The sequence below is a fragment of the Furipterus horrens genome, unplaced genomic scaffold (assembly GCF_987537825.1).
Source record: "Furipterus horrens unplaced genomic scaffold, mFurHor1.1.pri manual_scaffold_4, whole genome shotgun sequence".
In the NCBI taxonomy this organism is placed as follows: domain Eukaryota; kingdom Metazoa; phylum Chordata; class Mammalia; order Chiroptera; family Furipteridae; genus Furipterus; species Furipterus horrens.
The window spans coordinates 76,928,382-76,950,877 of record NW_028327174.1 but is presented as its reverse complement, the minus strand read 5'-3'; the positions used below and the strand labels follow the sequence as shown (position 1 = coordinate 76,950,877).

Genomic DNA, 22,496 nt, shown 5'->3' with positions numbered 1-22,496 from the left:
TAGGTATTCAGAATCTCTTACCTGCTTTAAGTAAAAGAAAGCCAATGAAAACACTTTTAGAACGTGCCCTCTAGCTCAAAATTGTTGATCTTATAGGAGAATTTCCTTGAATCTAATCTCCATTCTGTTTCTCTTACCCATAATTGTTACCCAAAGCCTTATAAAACCAGGAACAATTTTTTATGTATACTGTTGATTGTGTTGAGTTGAAATGTAGAGGCAATAGAATTTATTAGAAAATGTAACCTGAATACAGAACCAGATAAGAAAATTCTCATTTAAAAATGAGATATGTTTTTCTTGTTTAGGACAAACCTATTATCCATCACTTTGGACAAACTGTAGTTAATTCATCAGATCAAAAATTTTACTAATTTTAAAGCACAATTATATCCGACTTTAAAGAAAAGTACTACCAATTCAGCTGTAATACACCAATCATAAGCCATGTTCTGATTTCAGAGATGTTAAAATGTGAGAAAAAATGTACAATTTAAAATGTTTGAAAAAATTTATTATGATGTAAAACCAGTTTTGACTTTTAAATTTAGAAATATTCAATCCCTTCCTCAAAAAATGGAAATTAGTAGTATTAAAAATAGCTTCCCATTTATTATAAAAGTTGATTAAATAATAGATGAGAATGTTACCTACTATTTAGAATGTCAAGTTAATATATACTAGGATGCATGTATTAATGTAAGTTATGAAAGCCTGTAATAAAGATTTTGACTTGAACTCATCTTTTGAAGATACGAAACCAGTTCCACATCAACTAGTGATCGGTATGATTCCTTGCTGGGTCGCTCTGGATCATACAGTTACTTAGAAGAAAGAAAACCTTACAGCAGCAGGCTAGAAAAGGATGAGTCAACTGACTTTAAAAAGGTACTTGGGTTATTTAGTTAAACTGAATTTAAATCTGTTTGTTGAAATATATATGTTAAGATATTCCTAGAAACACATAATGAAATCAGTATCTTGAAATATCTTACCTGATTTTTAGTTTGGAGCAACTAAATGGTAAGTAGAATATAAATAGCACTTCATTTGTGTGTTGTTTAAAGGAAAGGGGAAAATACCCAGGGCTTTATTTCACACTTAAGTGTCTCAGACAGGGACTGTGACGCTGTGTGATAGAGCTGGAAAGAGACATCAGGGCAGGGTGTGTGCATGTGTGTATTTGTGTGTATGTGTACACAAATATGCACACACACTTTTATTTGTTACTTTCAAACAGCCAAAGAATACAACTTTGGAAGGGTAGGGGTGGGGCTGAGTGGAGATGGTAAAAGGCAGAAAAAAGCAGGAACAACTATAATAGTATAAACAATAATAATAATAATAACAATAAAAAGACTGCAGCTTTTCCTAGGAGAATATATTGAATAGTTTTTCCTGGGTAACTGAAAAACTTGTCGTAGCTCGGTTGCTGTTAATGATTAAGGGTGGAAGTAATTAGAAAATGAATGGAAACTTAACAATGTAGGATTCTGTCAAGATTCTTCATATTATGAGCTTAGAATAAACCTGATGAAGTTTGTTGGAGAAGAGGAAGGCTTGTGGAATTTGTGTATGTTCCCAGGTATTTGGCAACTATTCGAATTATCCCATTTGTTACATGCCAAATCAGCAAGATAAGAAAGGTAGGGGATCAGTTTATATTATAAATAAGATTCAGTCATTTATTCAGTCAAGAAGTGAGCACTGAACTGTGCTACAAGAGTCAGCTTCCACTCTTGGGCAATGGGGATGGAAATACTGTCCCTGCTTTTTATGGTCATCTTCCATGTGTTGGGAGAGACAGACATTTTCATACAGTCCTACTAATGTATGTATACTATAAAAATTAAAACAGTTATTCTGAAACAGCTTTATAAAGTGTGTAACAAAGTTATATAAAGTTTTGTACAGTAAGGAAACATTTTTATAGATGTATGTACAAAAGAAAGTGGTAGGGCCTGAGGATGAATTTCCTAAGGAATTGAGACTTCAGCCAAAGAACAGAAGGATGATTAGTAGTTAACTGTTAAAAGTGGGAGAAAAAAAGTGTTCCACATGGGGTGAACTGCTAGCACATAGACCTGATGGTGGAAGGGTACATGATGCATTGAAGTAGGTAAATTTTCATTATGGCTGGTAAACCGGGTGGGGGTGGGGGGGCAGTGGTCTGCTGGGACCAAGACTGTACGGTGCCTTACAGGCTGTTTTAAGGATATCCTTATACTGAGAACATTGGGAAGCTAGTCATGGCTTTGCAATGTATGAGGTTGGAGGTATTAATAGACTGGTTGGTATATGAAAATTGAGATTGTCGTTTTGAAAAGTTAACTCTTGCTGCTCTGTATAAAACTGATGAGATTGAGGTCAGGAGAATAATTCTAGCATTACAATAGGTAAGAAATGATTCTAGCCATTGATCATGGTTGCACTAGAGATGAGGGAAAAAGAAGTAGTAAATTCAGGTGTTATGAAAGTGTTCAAGAAATACTTCACTTGCCTTTTAACGTCAGTAAAAATAATACAAGTATAATGATAAAGGTAACTGGATACTCCCTCTCACTGTCAGGAATTTAAGAGGGCATAATAGGCAGAAAAGCTCGCGACCACAAATAAAGATCACAGTGTCTCCGTAACTTCATCTATCATTACTGTGCAGATATGTGGTCCCTCTTTATCAGCAAACTGAATTTTTTAATGGAAACTGAAAAGTAAGATTTTTAAGCAAAGTCTTAAATTTTAAATACTGGAACTAGTTTTTAAGAGTTTATGTAGGACAAACACCTTTGTAATGAAAAATTCTGCATTGCAACACAAAACATTAAAATATATTTTAATATATCTTTTAATAACTCATGTTAACATTAATCTTTCTGCACAAGTTTTAATATTGCAAAGTATTAATAGGAAATCTTATTAAAATATTTGGAAAGCAGAAGAATAATTTGTTCTTCCCTTATTTTTATAGCTTTATGAACAAATTCTAGCTGAAAATGAAAAGCTGAAAGCACAGCTACATGATACAAATATGGAACTGACAGATCTTAAATTGCAATTGGAAAAGGCTACCCAGGTTTGAACCTTTTTGTCTTTGTTACTCTAAAGGTAATAGTTGCTATTTATTCTGTCTAAAAGATTGCATTGAAATGTTCTCTAGTGTTCTAAACATAAGTTTGGTTACTGATAATAGTTTGCTTATTAGAAGGAAACAACATAATACAGTTTACTGATAATTTTACCTACTTTTCTTTGAAGCGAATTAAAAATATAGAAGTATAACCTCATAATGGGAAAAATATAAATATTTTTAAGCCTTTTAATACCTGTGTTGTGATACATGAAGGATTTGAGTGCTTATTTCTAGCATACCAAGTGTAGCAAAGCATTAAAAGCATCTATATAGAATCTCCTTAAAGTTATTAAATTTCTTCATGATAATTTTTATTCATTATGAGTATTTCCGATTTTTTTTTAAGGTGATTTGATAAAGTAATGCTGGAAGAAGATAATTTTAGTTGTAATTCATTTTGTCTTCCTTCTATGCAGTAGCCTAGAGGAGAGCATTTTAGACAAGGAAATTGGGATAACCAAGCAGAACTCACAACCTTGCTCTTTTGATCTAGGATATGCATGACCTAGGAATTGTTTCCCAAGCCCTTTTTCTGTGGAACACTAGTTGCTGGGAGACAGTAGTAGGCACGTTCCCTCCTCCTCCTTCTCCTGCCCCCCACTTCAAAAAAAAAGAGCTTGGTGATCCAAGAAACCTGGGAAATAATATATACTCTACATCTCAGAGATTTCACAGGGCCTATTTATATGTTAAAGGTTCCAAAGAGTCTTATAATTGTTAAGAAAACAAACTTGTTTAAATTTAACATGAAACTTTTTAGCATAAACACATTTCTGCTGTACAACTCTTTAGAATCCAGTTTGAAAGCACTGCTCTAAAATGTCATCTCCCGTTCTGTAAATGACACTGCAGATGCTGCATACTTTCTGTGGACATTTTTTTGCACTCATCTTTTTCGTAATTTTTTAAAATCAATTTTCTTGTTGAACTTATACATGTTGCCAGCTCCTTTTATTGTTGTTGTTAACCACTATTATGTTGTGAGGCAATTGTCTGTGCAAAAGAAGAAGCTGTGCTAAAATTCCAGGGTTCAGACTAACTTTATGAGGTTATGAAGACTCATCAGATTTCATTAGTTAATAAGGGTTTACTATTTTAAAGGTATACAGAAACCAACTCGTAGACACAGATCAGTATGGTGCTTAGCAGAGGGGAAGGAGGTGGGGGCAGCAGGAGGAAGACAAAAAGGGTCAAATACGTGGTGACAGAAGAAGACAAGACTTTGGGTGGTGAGCACACAATGCAACATGCAGATGCTGTATTGTAGAATTCTACACTCGGAACTCATATAATGTTATTAACTAGTGTAGCCCTAATAAATTTAATTTTTTAAATAGGAGAAAAAAAAAGATACGCAGAGAAGTAAAGTAAAACAATAATACATTCATACTGACATGTCAAAAACTTGGAATTTTTTACAAGTTAAAATTTGCTGGCTTATATCTTGGCTTCATGGTAGACTGGAATGTCATCATTCTTCAGGTCACATTAGTAGCTTAGTGACCCTCCATACATAAAAATATCATAACTAGTTTTCTGAAAATAGCTTTAGCTCTACAGATTTGGTAATTTTTCCAGATAAAAATGTTTGCTACTGCCTGGTGTGGTGTTCTATCACAGCGACTGAGCTACCCTGTGTTTCCACTGCTTACTGCCTTTGTTTTCTCTGCTCTTCTGCCTCTCTATTGTCATCTAATTTGTCCTTTGTGTTTCTCATTCAAACACTACAAGTGAGGGGAACTGATAGTATTAGCTAGTTATTATCAGTATGGAGCAGTGTTAGTGCTCATGGCCCTATTATTGACCATTTCGTGGGACACTAGATAACTCACAGCATACTGCCTCTGGGTCATAAACCAATTTCTGATCCTATACACTAGCCAGAGAAACAAGTCATTGTGTTAAGAAATATGACAGTTTCTACCTTTGCAGGCATATCATGCCCAATATACTGAATTAATGATGTGAAGGACAATTCAAAGTGTAAGATAATTGAGCAGATATTCAAAGTTAATATCTTAGTTGGAAAAACTATGTAAATGTTATTTTAAAAATTTAGGAATAGCCCTGGCCTGTGTGGGTCAGTTGGTTGGAACATCATCCTGTAACCGAAGGGTTGCGAGTTCAATTCCCAGTCAGGGCAATACCTAGGTTGAGGGTTCAGTCCCTGGTCTGGACATGTACAATCCCCGGTCTGGGCATGTATTGGAGGCAACCAATAGATGTTTCTCTCTCCCTTCCTTTCTTTCTAAAAAGCAATGAAAAAAATATCCTCAGGTGAGGAGATAGATAGATAGATAGATAGATAGATAGATAGATAAAATTTAGAAATATATGTATGAGTAAAACTGTGATAAACAGTAAACTCTATAGAGTTTATCCTAAGCATTTAAGTCTACTGTGAGTCCTTCCACCTGGTTTTTTTTAACATTACTTCCATATAACTATTTATGAATATAGGTGACAGTTTTGATAGTTGCATGGAATTTTTCCAAGGGAACTATTATTCTCCTAAAAATTAATCTTATAGTGTCGGTATATCTGATAGTATTCAGCCAGTGGACTCTAGAATCCTTACCTCTTGCCTTAGCCCAGCCACACCCCTCCATGGACAGTCTCCAGGGAAGGAACAGACCATATCAGGAACTGGTTTGATGTTTTTATCAAATGTCACTTAACCAGATTTACTAATTGCAATTTTAAAATACCTTTAACTAGAATATTTACTAAAAATATTAAAGTTGATATTTTAACATAAGAAATTGGCAAATGAATCATAAAATTGCTAAAATGTTTCTTTATGAAAAAATAAAATAAAATACTAATTTTCTATCTAAATTTATTTAACTTCTATTTGATGACATTGGATCATCTATTTTAGATTTCTTTCAGGTGTTTTTGAATGTAATTTTTAAATCCTTCAATCTTTTAAGTGTTAGGATTTATTTACATGTCTTGAAATGGTATATTAGCCCTTGTTTTACATTTCTAACAATTAAAATATAAATCTAAATTTTTAAATATCAAAAAGTAATCAGAATTATCTGAAATAGTCTCCTCATAATAGAATTCTGAATTTGATTAATAACAATAACCAACTTAATTAAATGACTTCATTTTCATTACACTTATATCCCTTACATATTTCTTGGTTTTGTCCATTTTGTTTTAATTTTTTATTGTATTTTTCCATTACCATTTAGTCCCCTTATATCCCCCACCCCCCTGCAATCCCCGCACTGTTGTCCATGAGTCCTTTTTCCTTTTTATTGAAAGCCCTTCACCCACTAACCTCCTTCCACCCCAGCTGTCAGCCTGCTTTCTTTATGAGTCTGTCTCATTTTGCCTGTTAGTTCAGTTTGTTCATTAGATTCCACATATGAGTGAAATTATATGATATTTGTGGTTTTCTGACTGGCTTATATCACTTAGCATAATGTTTTCCTTATATTTCTTATTTTTCTTTCAGAGACAGGAAAGATTTGCTGATAGGTCACTATTGGAAATGGAAAAAAGGGTAAGTGTCCATTTTACTCAACACCATTTTCCCCTTTATTGTTTTGGGTAAGCAGTGGTAGGGTTTCTTCCTTTAGTTTTCGTAGATGGTAGTTTTAATGAGTTTGAATTAGGATGTTTTCTAGTTTACCTTCTTTATAGAGTTCTGTGAGTTCTCTCTAGATATGAAATTGCCTTGTTAAATAATTAGACTTTAATTTACCATATTATTCTTTTAATGAATTAAAAAATATTTTGTCTTGATTCTAAAATATGCACATTGTCATAATGAATCTGATATACTTGAAATGCCATTCATCTCTTTGACTTTCTGTAGTAATATACTGGAAACATTGTAATCATGTATACTTTTAGTTTAATTCTTTGCAAAATTAAAATTATTTCCATTCTTGAAATAAATGTTTTAAAGCTTCAAGAGATATCAGATTTTCAAATTCTTTTAACAGTTAATTTGATACTTATTTAATTTTAAGTTTAAATATTTAATTTAAGTAAAATATTTTAAACAAAAATGATAAGAAAACGCCTGTGCCATTTTTAGTCTTTCTATAATTTTTCATCTGGCTGTGGTATATTCATTTGTATTTCTCTCCATTTATTATTATTATTATTGCTCATGGCTGTAGGAATAACTCTACAAGTTTAGTCTGAGCCTTTGAGAATGTATAAATGATCAAAAGTTAAAGGACAAGTGCTTTAAGACTATCCGTTATTCAAGTGAGCAGCGGCTAGACTTGCAAGGTTTCAGCCAGAGAAGAAATTACATCCCAGGCATCTATGATCTAGATCAAAGAATAAATAACCAGGAGCAATTGATATAAAAACATTTTCTTCCATTACATTTGAAAAATAGCCAGTTTACCCTTCTGATCAAAGAGGGAGAGGGGGGAGATGATACAGAATAATAAACAAAGTCTGTTAATGTCTGTGCCATTTACTAAATTGTACTTTGAAATAACTACTCGTTTTATTATGATTTAAGCAGTTTTAGGAATTATTATTCTAGGCCATTTTAAAAACTACTGCTGTAACTAATAATTGCTAAAAGTTTAGAATCACTTATTTTATTAAATTTAATATTATCTTTCACAATAACTATTATTGAATTTTATATCTAAGATATGTAGAAGTCATAAAAAACCACTCACTTTTCTGTTATGCATATAATGGTTGAGGTGAAAAGACATAGATAACAATACATATGACTTAATCAAAATTATTTTTGAGGCAGTCACATTTTTTAAGAAAATTTAATTTTTCTCGTATAAATAATGTTGATCACAAAAATTTTAGCAAAAGATAAAAATAAATTATCCACAATCTTGTCCTGAGAGATAATTGATATTTTGATGTCTCTCTCTTGTGTTGTCTAGGCTTAGACACACGATATACATGGTTTCGTATTCTGACATTTTCACCTGACCTTCTCTTTTTCTGCCCGTCAAATGCAGATGAATATATGAAGTGGCTTATTCACTCTCAATTTAACAGATACTGGTAATCATAGTATTAATAATACCTGCTAACATCTATTCAGCACTCTCGTATGTGCTAGGCAGGTTCTGAGCTAAGCACTTTACGTGCACTTACTCTTGTCAGACATAAGAAATTGCCTGTAACTTACAGTTGTCAGTTTGGCAACGGCACTTTGGTGTGGTTTTCTTGTCTTTACCACTAGGTAGTTAAAACCTTGCGGTCATGTAGCAAAATTGAGAATGATGGGGCATTTACTTGTCGGTTGGAAAAAATATGCTATTTCTGATATTTCACAAAGCTATGAGGATTAAATATGACACCATATGTCCTAGTATTTTGAGAAGTGCAGTGGTTTTTATGACTTTGTCATGGCTGTATTGTTAACCAGGAGATGGGTCTGTTTATAGAAGGTAGCGTTTTTGTCTATGTGATAATGCTTAAACATGCTCATACTAGAATAACATGGTACTTATAAGACTATTAGTAGGATTCCATCTATTTTTTAAAATTACGTACCCTTAAAAATATTAACACAGTAAATGTACTGCTTCACTAAATATGAACATTATTAATCTGGCAAAGAATGTCTTGGAAATAGTTTCAGTGGTATTAAACTAAATCTAAATGGTTTGTATCTGAAAGGTGACCGGCAAGAGTCAGTATCTTCTGGGCGGTATGACCTAACCAAAGTTTTATAGCACATTAATTATTGCTGCTTGCTTTTTGTATAACACCCTAGAAAAACTACACTGCAATAATGTCTGTTGCATTTGCCTGTCACTTTTTGAAAAAGGCAGTTTGAAATAAAATAAACGCTGCAGTTGCTTCTTCATTAGATTCACGGCATTAATGCTACACATTATCAATCTAAATACAAAGCTATGAAGTCAGTTGGGTAAATAACGGTTATAAATCATGTGGGTGGAAGAGATGAACTTCTCTTAGATCCTACTGAAATTTTAAAGTGCAGATATTTTAGGCATGTTTGCTTCTTGCTTTTCTGCTTCTGTCACTATAGAATTAATTGCATCTTTGTGTGTGTTTTTGTTTTCTTTTCTATACAGTCCTAAAGTCTTCATTATTGATTTATTCGATCCTTGATTTTTACATGAGCTAAAAAAAATAGTTTGAACATGTTATGTAGCATCTTACCAAAAAGTCAAAGCTTTAAAGAAAGAGCTTATAGAAAGTAATGGAAATAATGACCTTTATATTTCTTTATCTTGAATTTTGGAAAGCTCTTTACACATCACTGGCATCACATCTTTTTCTACACTGCTCCTGATTTGATTTTTTTATTCTAAAGTGGCACTATTTCACAATTTAGAAGAGGATATAAGAATATAATAATTATATAATTAATATTGGTACCTTAAATTGATCTAGGAACGAAGAGCTCTAGAAAGAAGAATATCTGAAATGGAAGAAGAGCTCAAAGTAAGTAAACCATGCTACATATGAGAGATAGTGCTGTTTATGAACTCAAATTTTACAGTACTATTATAGAAGCTATGTTTACAGTAGTTGTTCTCAAAGCTGTTTATGCAATTTATGATTTATCTGTATCTGTGCCTCTCTTTCTTCCTAAATCCAGGTCTTAAGTAGGCTAGGAAAGTACAATATTTAAAATGCATGTCCTTTTGCTAATCAATTTTCATGGCACTTTTGATGTTCAGATATAGAACAAATTATACAATAATGACTAATATTTGGGATTTATTATTTATTTTTTACATTTACACGCTCTGTTTCTTGGAGAGAAAATGGTAGAGGGGCTGAATATAAAAATATTCTCCTTTGAAAATGAAGTATATTACAGTAGTGGATAAGCAGAGCTATATTTTGTCAAGCTTTGCATTACCTGTCAAAATAACTCTTTGTTTTGAATGTTGGAAGAAACACTTTGCAGAAAAAGAAAAATAGGCTAGTTAATTCATTAACTCTTACCACATTGTCTTGCATAAAATATCTTTATCACATTATGAATTAAGGAACCTAATGCATAGAAAATTGCGCCCATAGAATTAGAATTTTAAGACTCAAGTATCTTATTAAATTATTTGGTTACTTAGTAGCACATTATTATTGAATGCCTTTGGAGACAAATTTATTGGATTTTGTTTGATACAGAATTTTAGGGCTACACTACCTTTGTAAATCTCATGGAATTTTTTAAAGAAATTGATTGTTTTCTTATATTCCTTGTCTGTGATTCTTTATATTTTTATTGTACTCTTTCCCATTTTCTTATTTTTTATTTCTTTATATTCTGATTCTTGCAGAACCTGCATCAAATAAAGCAAATTCAAACTCTGAGAGAGTTAAATGAACGACTGCTGACTGAGAATAGGGCCTTGACAAGAGTGGTAGCCAAGCGCTCAGGGTTCTGTAGAAAACTGCAGTCTGTGACCCTATAATTTATAGTTTCATCATTTCTTCTTGGTAGAGCCAGGCAGGTGTTTTTGTATTAGTAGGCGTGTCTTGAGTTCCCTTTCACAAATTAATGCCATTTTGTCTGGAGCTTATCATATAACTTTAATTATGCATGGCTTCTCAGAATGTTAGAAAGTGTCACTAATTGTATATTTAAACTGATAAACTACAATAAACTTAGGGAATTACTTTGGAATTTAAGTAAAAGACTTGCCTGCACTTTGGCAAGGCTTGTACACATTTTGGCTCTACAAATATTTTACAGCTTTAAATATAGCTATTATGTTTAAAATTATTAAATAGAAAGAAAATGGAACATAAACAATGTAACATGTATTTTACACATAATATATGTTGAAGCTGAAAATTAATCATGCATTATCTGTTTTTCAAAATGTCACTTTCAGTCAGAGCCATCTTAATATTCACTTAGCTCTTGAGGTATCTTAATATATAAACTTCAGATTACTGTATTTTATATCCATACATTTTGAGCTCAGGTAAGAATTGATTGGGTCCACATAAAATTAAACTCTTTATATAGATTTTGCTTATATTCCTAATATCATGGAAAGTATGTTTTAATGCCCCAAATATAAGCTTTTTTATTTCCTAGTAAATCTGGCAGAGCACATGTAATTTAAATCATTTTTAGTAGAAAATTCAGGTAACATACATTTTCTCCCCCTCCTTCAGTTTTTCTGTTTGTTCCAAATAACTGCTTATTTTTTCTCTGCTTGATATTTTCATAAATAGAGGCTCAGTATTTCAGCTTATAAATTATTTTATTCGGCTCTCATAATAGTAATAATTACTTTGTTATCAGTTAATGAGCACCTGTTTGTGGATCAGACATTGTATTAGTCACTTAAACTTATTACCATAGGTTAATCCTTTTAAAGAATTTTAATAGTTTAGAACAAGCCTAACGCCCTCAAAACGTTCCCAAATATGTTGGTTTTCTTGTGAGACATGTAAGTATTATTGTTTGAGCCTGAAGTAAATTAAGCAAAAGCCTTGGTTTAGGTCCGGACAGGAACTCTTAAAGGAGCTCCCTGTAAGCTCCCTTTTATCCTAACAAAAACAGGCTTCATTTTCTTGGCTGCTCTAATATGGTGTGCTTGTGAGCATAACATAAAGTGATTTAGTACATTTCAGTTGATAACTTTGGGAGAATAAACCTTTCATTCCATCATTTATTGAACTAATTAGTTTCACAAATTGGGGGCTGTTTTTTTACTTTCTTTCTTTTTGATATACATACGTTTTAGCCATTAGAAAAATACATAAATGACAAAGCTTGTTATGTGTCTTGTGATGAATATAAATTTATTAGAAGTAATATTTTGTCTTTTTATTGAAGCAAACATTTTCTTTATTTTTCCCCCATAGATGTTACCAGATCTTAAAGCAGACAACCAGAGGCTAAAGGATGAAAATGGGGCCTTGATCAGAGTTATAAGCAAACTTTCCAAATGAAACAAAAAAGCAGCAGATAATGGAATTGCACATATTAGTAAGCCAGTGGACCATAATTGACAGTCCCTGGAAGCCTGGGAAGAGGCCTTGGAGACTGTCAGTTTCGGATATCCTGCCAAAAGCCCTCTTATCTTGGAGTTTTGTTTTGTTTAATTTTCTGTTGGGTTTTTTTTTCCCTTGTATCAAGACCATTGTTTCATGTTAATGCAGCTGCTGAGAAGATTTTTTTTAAAGACTGAGAAAACTTGTTTACAGCTCCAGCATATAAGGAAAGTGTTCAAGGCCAGATTTGCCTCAGATATTTAACCAGTAAGCCTTAGTTGTACATAAATACTTTGGTGTCAACAAAAACTTTTCAGCTCTCACAGAAGACAGTTATTCAACATTTTTTGATGTGCCACGGTTTCCAGTTTTTCGATATTTAAATTTTTTTGCTTTACATCTAAGTTTGGGTTTGTATGTTTTTCCTTCTAACTCTTCATGTGGCAGACTCTTCTATGTTTTCACAGCTTTTTCATTTACAGAAAAGAACACTGCTCTTCTGAGGTTGTTGTCATTTATCAGGCTAACGTTGTGTTGTCGCCCACCTGGAACTGAATTGCTTGGTGGAACATTTGCTTTCACTGTTTGTGCAATATGCATTTATTTCTCATATGAATGCTTTAAAGTCAGTTGAGATTAGATTCTTTTTAAGTCCTATTTTCTGCCTTCATTGGTCACTTTTTTGTTTTTGTTTGTTTTTTACTATTGTAGTATAAGATGTTAGATTCTATAATCTTCACATTCATTTTAGCAGGTACTGAGTGATGCTGTATATATAAATAACTGTATTGTTTTGATTTTTAGACCACCACATGGCATGCTTGACTATTTTGTTATTTCAAATGTCTGTTAATGCAAAGTAGGCTACTCCATAATAGTGTTAAAAACAAAATTTGCTAACAATGTGATATAAAGACTTTAAAAGTAACACATTATGTGGAGCCCTGTCTTTACAAAAGTTTTCTACTGTAAAGTGCTTTTACTTTTATTTTCAGTTTTTATTGGGTAGTATTCAACCATAATTCAAGTTGTATAAGATAATTACTTCACATTTCACATACTGATATTTATCTGAGTGCTGTCTAAAACTGTTGTGCTAGCCAAAGTGATGCTATGAAATCATTTGCAGACTTACCAGTGAGTTCATGTTAAATGCACTGTTATTGCCATGTGAAGAGGCATTGACTTTGATACCACCATCATGTTCAGACCATTTTATACATTTCAGTGGCCTTTTTTAAAAGAAAAAAAGTAAAACCAAGTACATAGTGGAGATGGCTTTTATTTGGACAAATAGCTTTTATATTTTCATTAAACCATGCAAAAATTATTACATCATTCTGGCACATAACTGTCTCCTTAACCACTGAACAGTTCAGCCATTTGAATAAATTGTACATTGTAAAGCTTATAGTAGCTGATTGTATTATTGATTGTATTGTATACTATATTAAATGTGAATTTGTACCCCTTCATTTTAAAAGGTCATTGTGTTCTACTGCCTATTTTAGATCACTTTGGGGTTGGGAAAAGGTGTTTTGGTAAAGCAGGATTTAAGTCCTCTCTCTTGATTGGTTTTATGAAGATATAAGGTTATGCTCTTACTACCAAGCTCAGGATTCTTGATTTATAAAGGTACAAGGATAGTTGTGGGAATTTTATTTTGGGTTATATTTGAACTGTATGAATGGTGGGTCTGAATATAGAGAATTTCCATGGTCTTAAATGGACATAAAATATACAGATAACTGATCAGTTTGAGTGACTGCAACACGTTCTGGTTGCACAACAGTTAGGCATGCTAAGGATTATATTTGTGAAGTTTGGATGCCTGTGAAGAATGATTAAATACATGTTTCTAATATTTTAGTGTTTTGTATTTAGGTTATTTATTCTTTGTATCTAAAACTGAACAGCTACTGTGCTATATTGATTTTATTGGTAGTATTGAGCAGACCTTGTTTCTGCATGAAACTAGTTGCAAAACCCACTATTTTGGAAATAAAAATGTATTTTGACATATACAAATAAAATGAATAAAACTATTTTAAATGTGTGAACTTTTACTGAGACATATTAAATTTTGTTCTGAGATATTTAAATTCTGCATGGGTATTTTTTTCACTAATTGCTTTACTTTGATTCCAGTTTGCAGAATTTTTTGAAATTGTAATGTGATAATTTGCATTCATTGTACATGCACATCTGTAAATACAGTCTTAATTGCCATATTTATGCAATCTGTGTACCAATTTGGACAGATGTTTATATATTTTACATAAAGCTGTCTGTATGCAGAATCTGAGAACTAGTTTTCTTATGATTATTGGGTAAAAAATGATGCTAACAGTGAGTTTCAAGATAGTAGCTTTGTAGCACAATTTTTTTTACGTAAACATTTGGTGGTTTATAAATTAAACCTATGCTTTTTCTTAGCTGCAGACACAGGCTTGAGAATACATTTAAAGATAATATCCCATTGAAATGTAAAACATTGGATTATTTTCCAACCTAGGTTTGTTCAACTATCTACTAACAATAAGAGATGCTTTCAGTTGGGAACTTTGGTAGAGGATTTGTAGTAAGCCTATGTTTAAATTAAATTAATACAAGAATTTCTTTCTACTTCCTTGTACTTTTTCTGTGCATAATCACAGAATGATAGATTTTATTGTTGTTGTTTGTCCTCCATATAAAGAAAATGTCATATGCAGATACTTCAAAGCCAAATGAAAAGCAGCTACAGAACTATCCAGGAAAGCATGTATATGAAAAGTAAAGTAGATATTCATTAATCAGCGAAGCTACTTTTTTCTCTTGCTTAAACATTTGTTACCACTTAGTTTGTCCTGGCTAAGTTGAAACAGCCATGACTCCCAGTATCAACACTCACTGAGTCTGCTGAAAGAATAACATATCCAGAGTGCCAAATTTTCTTCAAACTAGGACTATGGATTTCCCATAGGACATAATAGCCATGTAGGCTGTCTTTCACTTTGTCATTAAAAGCAGAATAGAGAGCAGAGTCAATTAACAGTTGTTAACTGTCCATTAGCCATATCTTGCTAATGAAAATCTTTGGTTGCAAACATGAAAGCTGGCTGATAAGCAATCTTTTTCTGTGCCATTCCACGCTTTATCTGTTTGTGGCCTCTATGTGTCTTGAGTGTGCATGTTCAACACAGACAATGTACATATGAGAGCTGCTGAATACACTTCCTGACTTTCATTTTGGAAAGGTTCTCGAGTGAAGTATTGTGTAAACAGAATGCCCTTTCTCTTAGGCATGTGGTATAGAGTGTCATATTGTTGTTCCATACCTACAAAATGGCTAGATTACAAAATAATAAATTCAAAATACAAACACAGGAGTGAGAAATTTAAAATTCTACGATAAGGTAACAACTTATTGTAATTTTAGTACAAGTTTTCTGAAGTTTATTAGTCATAAGCTTCTTTGAGCTAAGCACCCCGGATTTTCACTGCTTAAATTCTAGTAAACTTCTAGGTCACAAAAATGTACTAGGTTTTTATTTTAAAAGACTGAAGAGAAAGAAGGGAGAAAAATTTGAAGAGATGAACAATATCAATAGATTCTGCCTTGAATAATAAACTGCTAGTAGGGTCTGTACTTTGTCCTTGTAGGTCTGAGAGAGTGGTAGTGGAAAAGGAAATTTACTCTCTCCCTCATGCTCAGTTTTTTCTTACAGGTTTGTTTTGATACAGGTCCATTTCAATAGGAAACCTCATTTGATCCTTAGAATAGGCTGGGTAAATAAAGTCTTATCTCCATTTTTATATGTGAGAAAGCTAAGATGTATAGATTATTAACTGATTCAATATTGCAAGCTTTGTACAGAGGAGAGATCTTAACCCAATTTAGAGTGGTGGTCATAGTGGTGGTTTTTTAATGCCAACTCTTAATCCTGGACTTTTCCACAGTATCAGTCAGTTTGGTGGTTTATTTGCACAAAATTACATAAGTTACTTATGAGTCTTATTTTCTTAGGCTTAAAAGCCTTGATTATCTTTGAGAAATGTGTTTCTTGATTCCCCCCCACACACACACACATTTTTTTCTCTACTCCCACATGAGGATTTACTATTACTAAAGATGAATGCCTTACTGCCCAAGCAGCTGGTTGATTCCCTGGTAGATTCTAAGTATGCCCAGCAGACCATCATAAGTTTGTAAAAGATTTTCACATGCCTACATGCAAAAGAACTCACTTTGCATTCTGCAAAAATATTTTTTTAATTGGTTAGAGCTTAATTCCCAAGAACCTTTTTTATTCTCAACTAAGATAAGCAACATTAATAGTGCCGTAGTATTTGCAGCAAATTTTCTCCGATGAAAAAGTGGCATACCAATGTATAGAACAGATAAAATGTGTATTTACATTACTTGTAGATATCCCACCCCAAAAGAAAGTACTGAAAATAGACCTCTATAAGACAGCATGACTCCCCCAGAGTATTGCTGAGTAGAATCACCTTATCTGCATGTGGTTTTGCTTTTATAATAGGTGTGCTAAACCTGTGCTCTAGTACCAGTTTATTTGAGTGAATATGTTCTGGCCTATAGAAAAATCAAAAACAAGTACAGGGCAGAAAAAGCTCCACACAAAAATGAGGACATTTGGCAATATAAGTAGACCCTTAGTGCTCTCCAATGTTTTAGTTGTGCACTTGTCAAGAGTGTATTGTTTTTGTAAGTTTTAAGAATATTTTAGCAAAGGAACCAAACTTTTTTAAAAATTTGTTTATTTTTAGAAAGAGGGGAAAGGAGAAAGAAGGAGAGAAACATCACTGTGTGGTTGCCTCTCACTTGCACCCCCAACTGGGGTCCTGACGTGCTACCTAGTCATGTGCTCTGCTGGGACTCGAACCAGCGACACTTGGTTCGCAGGCCGACAATCCACTGAGCCATAGCAGCCAGGGCTTGAACCAAACTTGTGGGACCCCTAGAATACCTCTGCAAAATCAGTGGGGTACTGATTTTTAAACACTTGATGTGGTGGAAAGAGCTTTGGTTTCAATCAGATTTAAATGTAAATCTCAACCACCACTTTATAATTGTGTGATATTGCTTGCTCAATTGCTTAACGATTTGAGTGCAATTTGTTCTGATAAATTTATATGTTTGTATAAAGTGCTTTGAATAGTTCTTGGAGCTTGGTGGATCGATGCTGAACAAATGTAATTATGTTAAGGCTTTGAAGACATTAAATTAATAATTGTGACTTTATTAAGTACTACCTTTGGAACGTAAAGTAGTTTTGCTAGGATCATTTGATAAATGATAACATTCCAAACAATCTTGTAATGTTAAAAAATTAAAGAATATTGTTTCTTATTAAACTATATTAATGCAAAAGTTTTGGAATAATTTACACAGTTACCATGAATACCTAATTTTTTTTATTAACTCTTGGACCAGAAAGGGGAAAAGATATAAGGTAGATTTCAGAGAACTTGCTTCAGTTATTGGAAAAAAGGGAAAAGCACACCTCAATAACTGTATTACATCTAATGGGTCCCAGGGGCACTGATTCCCCTTGTGTGAAGCTAATTTATTTATGGACCCCAGTTGCTGTCAGCAAAGGAGAAATAGGGAAAGTGGCAGGGAGTTTATAGGTGTGACATACAAAATGCATTTTCCTAAAAACATAATTGTTGCTCAATATTTCTTGTTTCCATTAAAATTTGTAGTTGTTGGAATGTCAGAATTACCACTAATTTGGATGCTTTTAAAGTTTACGTAATACTTCTCATCAAATATCCTGAGGTCATCTGGGTCATTTATCAGCCTTCACATCTGACTCAGCTTGTTATGTAATCTGCATAAAAGTTTTATAGTTTCATCTGTTCTTTTTTCTGAATTTAGAGTCCTGCCCACCTCATTCTTACTCCATGCTAGACAGCACCTCTGGTGTGTGTCTTGCTTTACTGAACCAGTAGTAAGGAAAACCAGAGGGAAAGGGAGCTGACTTTTAGAATTATACTAGTATTTAGGATTAGTATATAGCTTGGTTTTCTAGTTTTAATTTTTTAAGCCATTTTATTTTCCTATGAGCTCCTTAAAAGGAAGAAATGGAAAATTGATTATTAGAAACATAATTACTATATAAAAGAAGCATATCTTCATTGGGCAAAATAAACATTTTAGATCAGTTCTCAGGAAATAATTTTTTTCTCATTGGTCTATACATGTAATATACATTGTCTTCATTTGTTTCTACTTTTTGTAGTATTTCTGTTCAGTGGCTGATTTCTTATTTCTGCTTTCAAAAGCAAAACCTGGAATATAAGATGTGCTTTCATAAATCTTATGATGTAGTTCCAAGAGGGATCAGAGCACTATAATCCCAAGTGTGTAATAGTCACCATTTTTCTTGTCCTAGCGATGTCCCAGGAATGGTTCGCTTAATCATTCATCTACAGTAGTAGTTCTTACACTTGAATCACCTGGGGAGTTTGTTCAGACAGTTTTGGGCCCCACTCCTCTTTCTAATTTAGTATTTAGGGTTTGGGTGGGACCATTGAAATTCATTTCTATCAAGTTCCCAGGTGATGGTACTGCTGGCCCAGGGGCCATGTTTTGAGACATACTGCATTCTCATATCAGTTGTTCATCTTCTGAATAGAAATAGGGAAATCAAAAGTAAATCCCTTGTGGTAATAAGTACAGTATCCTACATTAATCATTAAAAAGATCATATAGATATCAAAGCTTTAGTAACACCAATAATAGTTACAAAGCTCGTGTGTCCTACCATGCCTGGGGAAAGGACACATGCAGACAAATCAAATCTGATTTACCAGAAAATCAAAAGGCCGCTTTTTTTTATTTTTAATGAGACATGCAACTTGACGACAGTCCCATACGGTTCATGGATGGGGGGGTGGGGGGGGGAGTAGCCAATCCCCTTACATCACCTTTTCTCTGCTTGTTAGACAAAAAGGACTCATGGTCATGAACAACAGTGTGGTGATGGCAGGAGGAGGTGATGGGTGGATGTGGAAGAGCATGTAGAGGGGATAAATGATAATGGTAAAGATACAATAAAAATAAAATTTTTAAAAGCCTAAAGCTACAGGTGTGGGAAAGCCAAGTGTCCTAAAAATCCAAGTGTTTTGCAAACTTAAAACCAAGACAACTGACTTCTTCGAGACTCAAGCTGCCTGCGTTCCATGCAGTGCATTAAAAATACCACACAGCACCCTGCCTGGGTAGCTCAGTTGACTAGAGCATCCTCCCAATACACCAAGGCTGCAGGTTTGATCCCTGGTCAGGGCACATACAAGAATAAACCAATGAATGCATCAATAAGTGGGACAACAGACTGATGTTTCTCTCTGTCTCTCATTCCTCTGTCTAAAATTAATAATTAAAAAGATATATTGCACAGCATGCTGTAGGAACTGTACTACATCTAAATGCATTCATTTTGTTGAATGCCCTCTTAAAACATCAGATTTGATACAGCCAAGGAAAGAGAGCAAAGTTGAAGATAAATAGAGATTATCCAAACTAAAGCTCAAAAAGAAAAAAAAAAAAAAAAGACACAAGATTCATGGGACAATATTATATGCTCTAATATATGTGTAATTTCCACAAGTAGAAGAAAGTTAAAAGGAAACAGAAGAAATGTTTGAAGTGATAGTGGTTGAGAATTTTCCCAAAAATGATGAAACACATCAAACCACAATTGTAAAAAGCTCAAGAGAATGCCAAGATGGATTAAAAAAAAAAACAAAAAAAACAAAAAAAAAAAATTAAAACTGCTGAAAATCAAAGATAAAATCTTACAAGCAATCAATGGGGACACGGGGGGATAGGAGTGGAAGGTGCATTATATACAGAACAAAGATGAGACTAATAGACTCCTCAGAAACTGCAAGCCAAATAACAGGGGAGTGACATCTTTAAAGTGCTGAAAGAAAACAAAAACTGTTGGCTTTGATTTCTATGCACAGCAAAACTATCTTGGAAAAATGAAGGAAAAAATGCTTTTTCAGACAACTGGGGGGAATTCAGTAGCAGATCTACACTATTAAAAAAATGTTTAAAGGAAGTTCTTAAGGCAGAAGAAATAGGGTGTCAGTAATTTGGATCTCCACAAAGAAATGAAGATTTGAGGAAGTGCTTAAACTGTAAGTAAATATAAAAGACATTTTTGCCATATTTAATAAGTCTTAATTGACTAAATCAAAAATACAATATATTCAGGGTTTGTAATATATAAAAGTTATTACAGTAGCACAGATGGAAGGGAAGAATGGAGAGCAGTCAATGTAAGATTCTTAGTCTACGTGTGTTGGGTATAATGTGCTTTAAAATGCTCTCAATTCTGGGTTGAACTTAAGTGCAGATTTTATTTTTACCTGAAATAAATAAGCTTGTTCACATATGAAAGAGTCGAAAACTGCAGCAAGGTGTTCATAATTTTCCTATAAATTAGTTTTTTTGTTTGTTTGTTTGTTTACAGAAATCCAGAACTTGTTTAAGGGAAGATTAGTAAATCTCATGTGAGTGCCGAGAGTACAGCTCGCAAATCCTCAAGTCAAGCAGATTTAGAGAAACCATACCGTATTGGAAGGGAGGGGAAATTCTGTTTAGTTTTGTCCTGCAGTTCCTCCAGGTGATCTCAATAAAATTGGACACTTGGTAACATCCTCCTTCACTATCACACTTAAGCAGCAGTGAATCATGATTTTTCCAAAGATTCAATTTCCCTTAAAATCCAAAAATCCTGTCACTTGATATCAAAACATTTTCTACAGGGTCTTGCAGAGATTTGTTCAACTGGCTATGAGGTTAAGAAAGTGTCTGCTAAGTAGACCCATTTCTGAAACCCTTCTTCATTTCTAAGCACTGAGCAAACTTCAGGTATTTTCATAAAAATCCTCCTGCAAGTCTCTCTTAAGCTCAAACACTCTATTGAGAACTCTTCCTCCGATAAGCCCCCCAGGGTTTCTGCAATTAGCAAGATATATATGCACTTTCCGTTCAGGTTTTCTTGAGTAAATTAGTCTTTGTTTAATAAAATTAATCATTTTTGTAACATCATTCCACATTTCTACATTGCATCTGTAAGAGTTTATCATGCAAACATCTCACAGTAAAGAAAACACTGTAGGGGCTCCTCTTACTGGAGGATGCCCCGATGGTCGTGCTGCGGCTGCGGCTGCCTGCCCAACGGATGGTGTCTTGGATGGGAGGGAACTCCGGGCACAGCCGGGGGTAGGTCTGGCCTGGCGGAGGGTGGCGAGGTTGTTCTTTGGGTGTCTGGAAGGCATGGACTCTGAGGCAGAGGCCAGCCATTCTGGGATTGTGTGGCTTTTTGTGTCTTGTGTTTTCATTTGTAGACTAACCCTGTAGAAATGGGATAATTGAAACTGGCTGGGTGGGGATGGGGGGTTGGGGGGAGATTGTGGCTAGGAGAGCTCAGGTGTTGGATTTGGCCTTGATTGATAGGTTTAAGTGATTAAAGCTGTAACTGAAGAGTTAAAGAGTTTGGACTTAATTGATAAGCCTGGGTGGCTAGTTCTTGCGGAGGACTGTTGTTCCAGAATTGTGAAGCTTTTGAATAAGTACTTCTTTCCTTCATCACCCAACCTTTGGAAAAAAAAAAAAAAGAAAGAAAGAAAGAAAAGTGTATCATGACAATATCAACATCTGGATTTTCTTTCTTCTCTTTTTTAACATGAGGCTGCAGCCAACCATTGATAGAGCATCACTTCAGACATTAACAGTTCCTTTAAGACAGATTTTTTGTTTCCAGATATGAAAACAAATTTTATTTTTATTAATTATATTCTATTGACTATGCTATTACAGTTGCCCCAATTTTCCCCTTTTATCCCTTTCCACCCAACACCCTCCACTCCCTCAGGCAATCCCCACACCATTGTTCATGTGCATGGTTGATTTGTGTAAGTTTGGCTACTCCATTTCCTGCACTGTACCCTTACATCCCCCTGGCTGTTGTGTAACTACCTATTCTGTACTTTCTTTTTTTTTAAATGCATAAGAACCTCCATTTAATTTTTACAGGTTAGATTCCCACACATGACAAAATCAAATAGAACCAAAAGATTCTAGGCATTGGTTTCTCCCTTGTCAAATTTTGGCTGTGGGACCTAAAGAACACCAATTTTACATGAGTTGTCACCAGCCTTGTGCTCCTGTCCAGATACTTTGCCAGATGCATGCTGAATTTGGGTGCAGGCCTCCACATCCACAGAAACCCTGTTTCCTTCCATTCAAATTGACCATACACATCAATCTTCAAGTTCCATGCCCAGCAGGGCTACAGCAATCACCATGAAACCAAGCGTGATCTATAAATCTAGTTTCATATTGTTTGTGGTCTGTAGAAAATGACACCCATCATAGTTTGCTGTTCTCAGTGAC

General features: G+C 33.9%; 1 protein-coding gene across 8 annotated transcripts in view; it reads left to right on the top strand.

The window, feature by feature from the left end:
* Nucleotides 1-12,605, top strand: part of PPP1R12A (protein phosphatase 1 regulatory subunit 12A) — a 133,695-nt gene extending 121,090 nt beyond the window's left edge. For 6 of the 8 annotated variants that reach the window (XM_090273662.1, XM_090273659.1, XM_090273663.1 and 3 more), the window contains 5 exons: nt 753-888; nt 2,969-3,073; nt 6,600-6,647; nt 9,509-9,559; nt 11,948-12,605. In XM_090273662.1, the coding sequence (XP_090129788.1) occupies nt 753-888; nt 2,969-3,073; nt 6,600-6,647; nt 9,509-9,559; nt 11,948-12,034 (427 nt within the window). In that variant the 3' untranslated portion in view covers nt 12,035-12,605. Of the gene's footprint in view, nt 1-752; nt 889-2,968; nt 3,074-6,599; nt 6,648-8,764; nt 8,796-9,508; nt 9,560-11,947 lie in introns of all 8 variants that reach the window. The other 2 variants (XM_090273660.1, XM_090273665.1) reach the window with 1 other exon arrangement.
* Nucleotides 12,606-22,496: the final 9,891 nt, after the last annotated feature.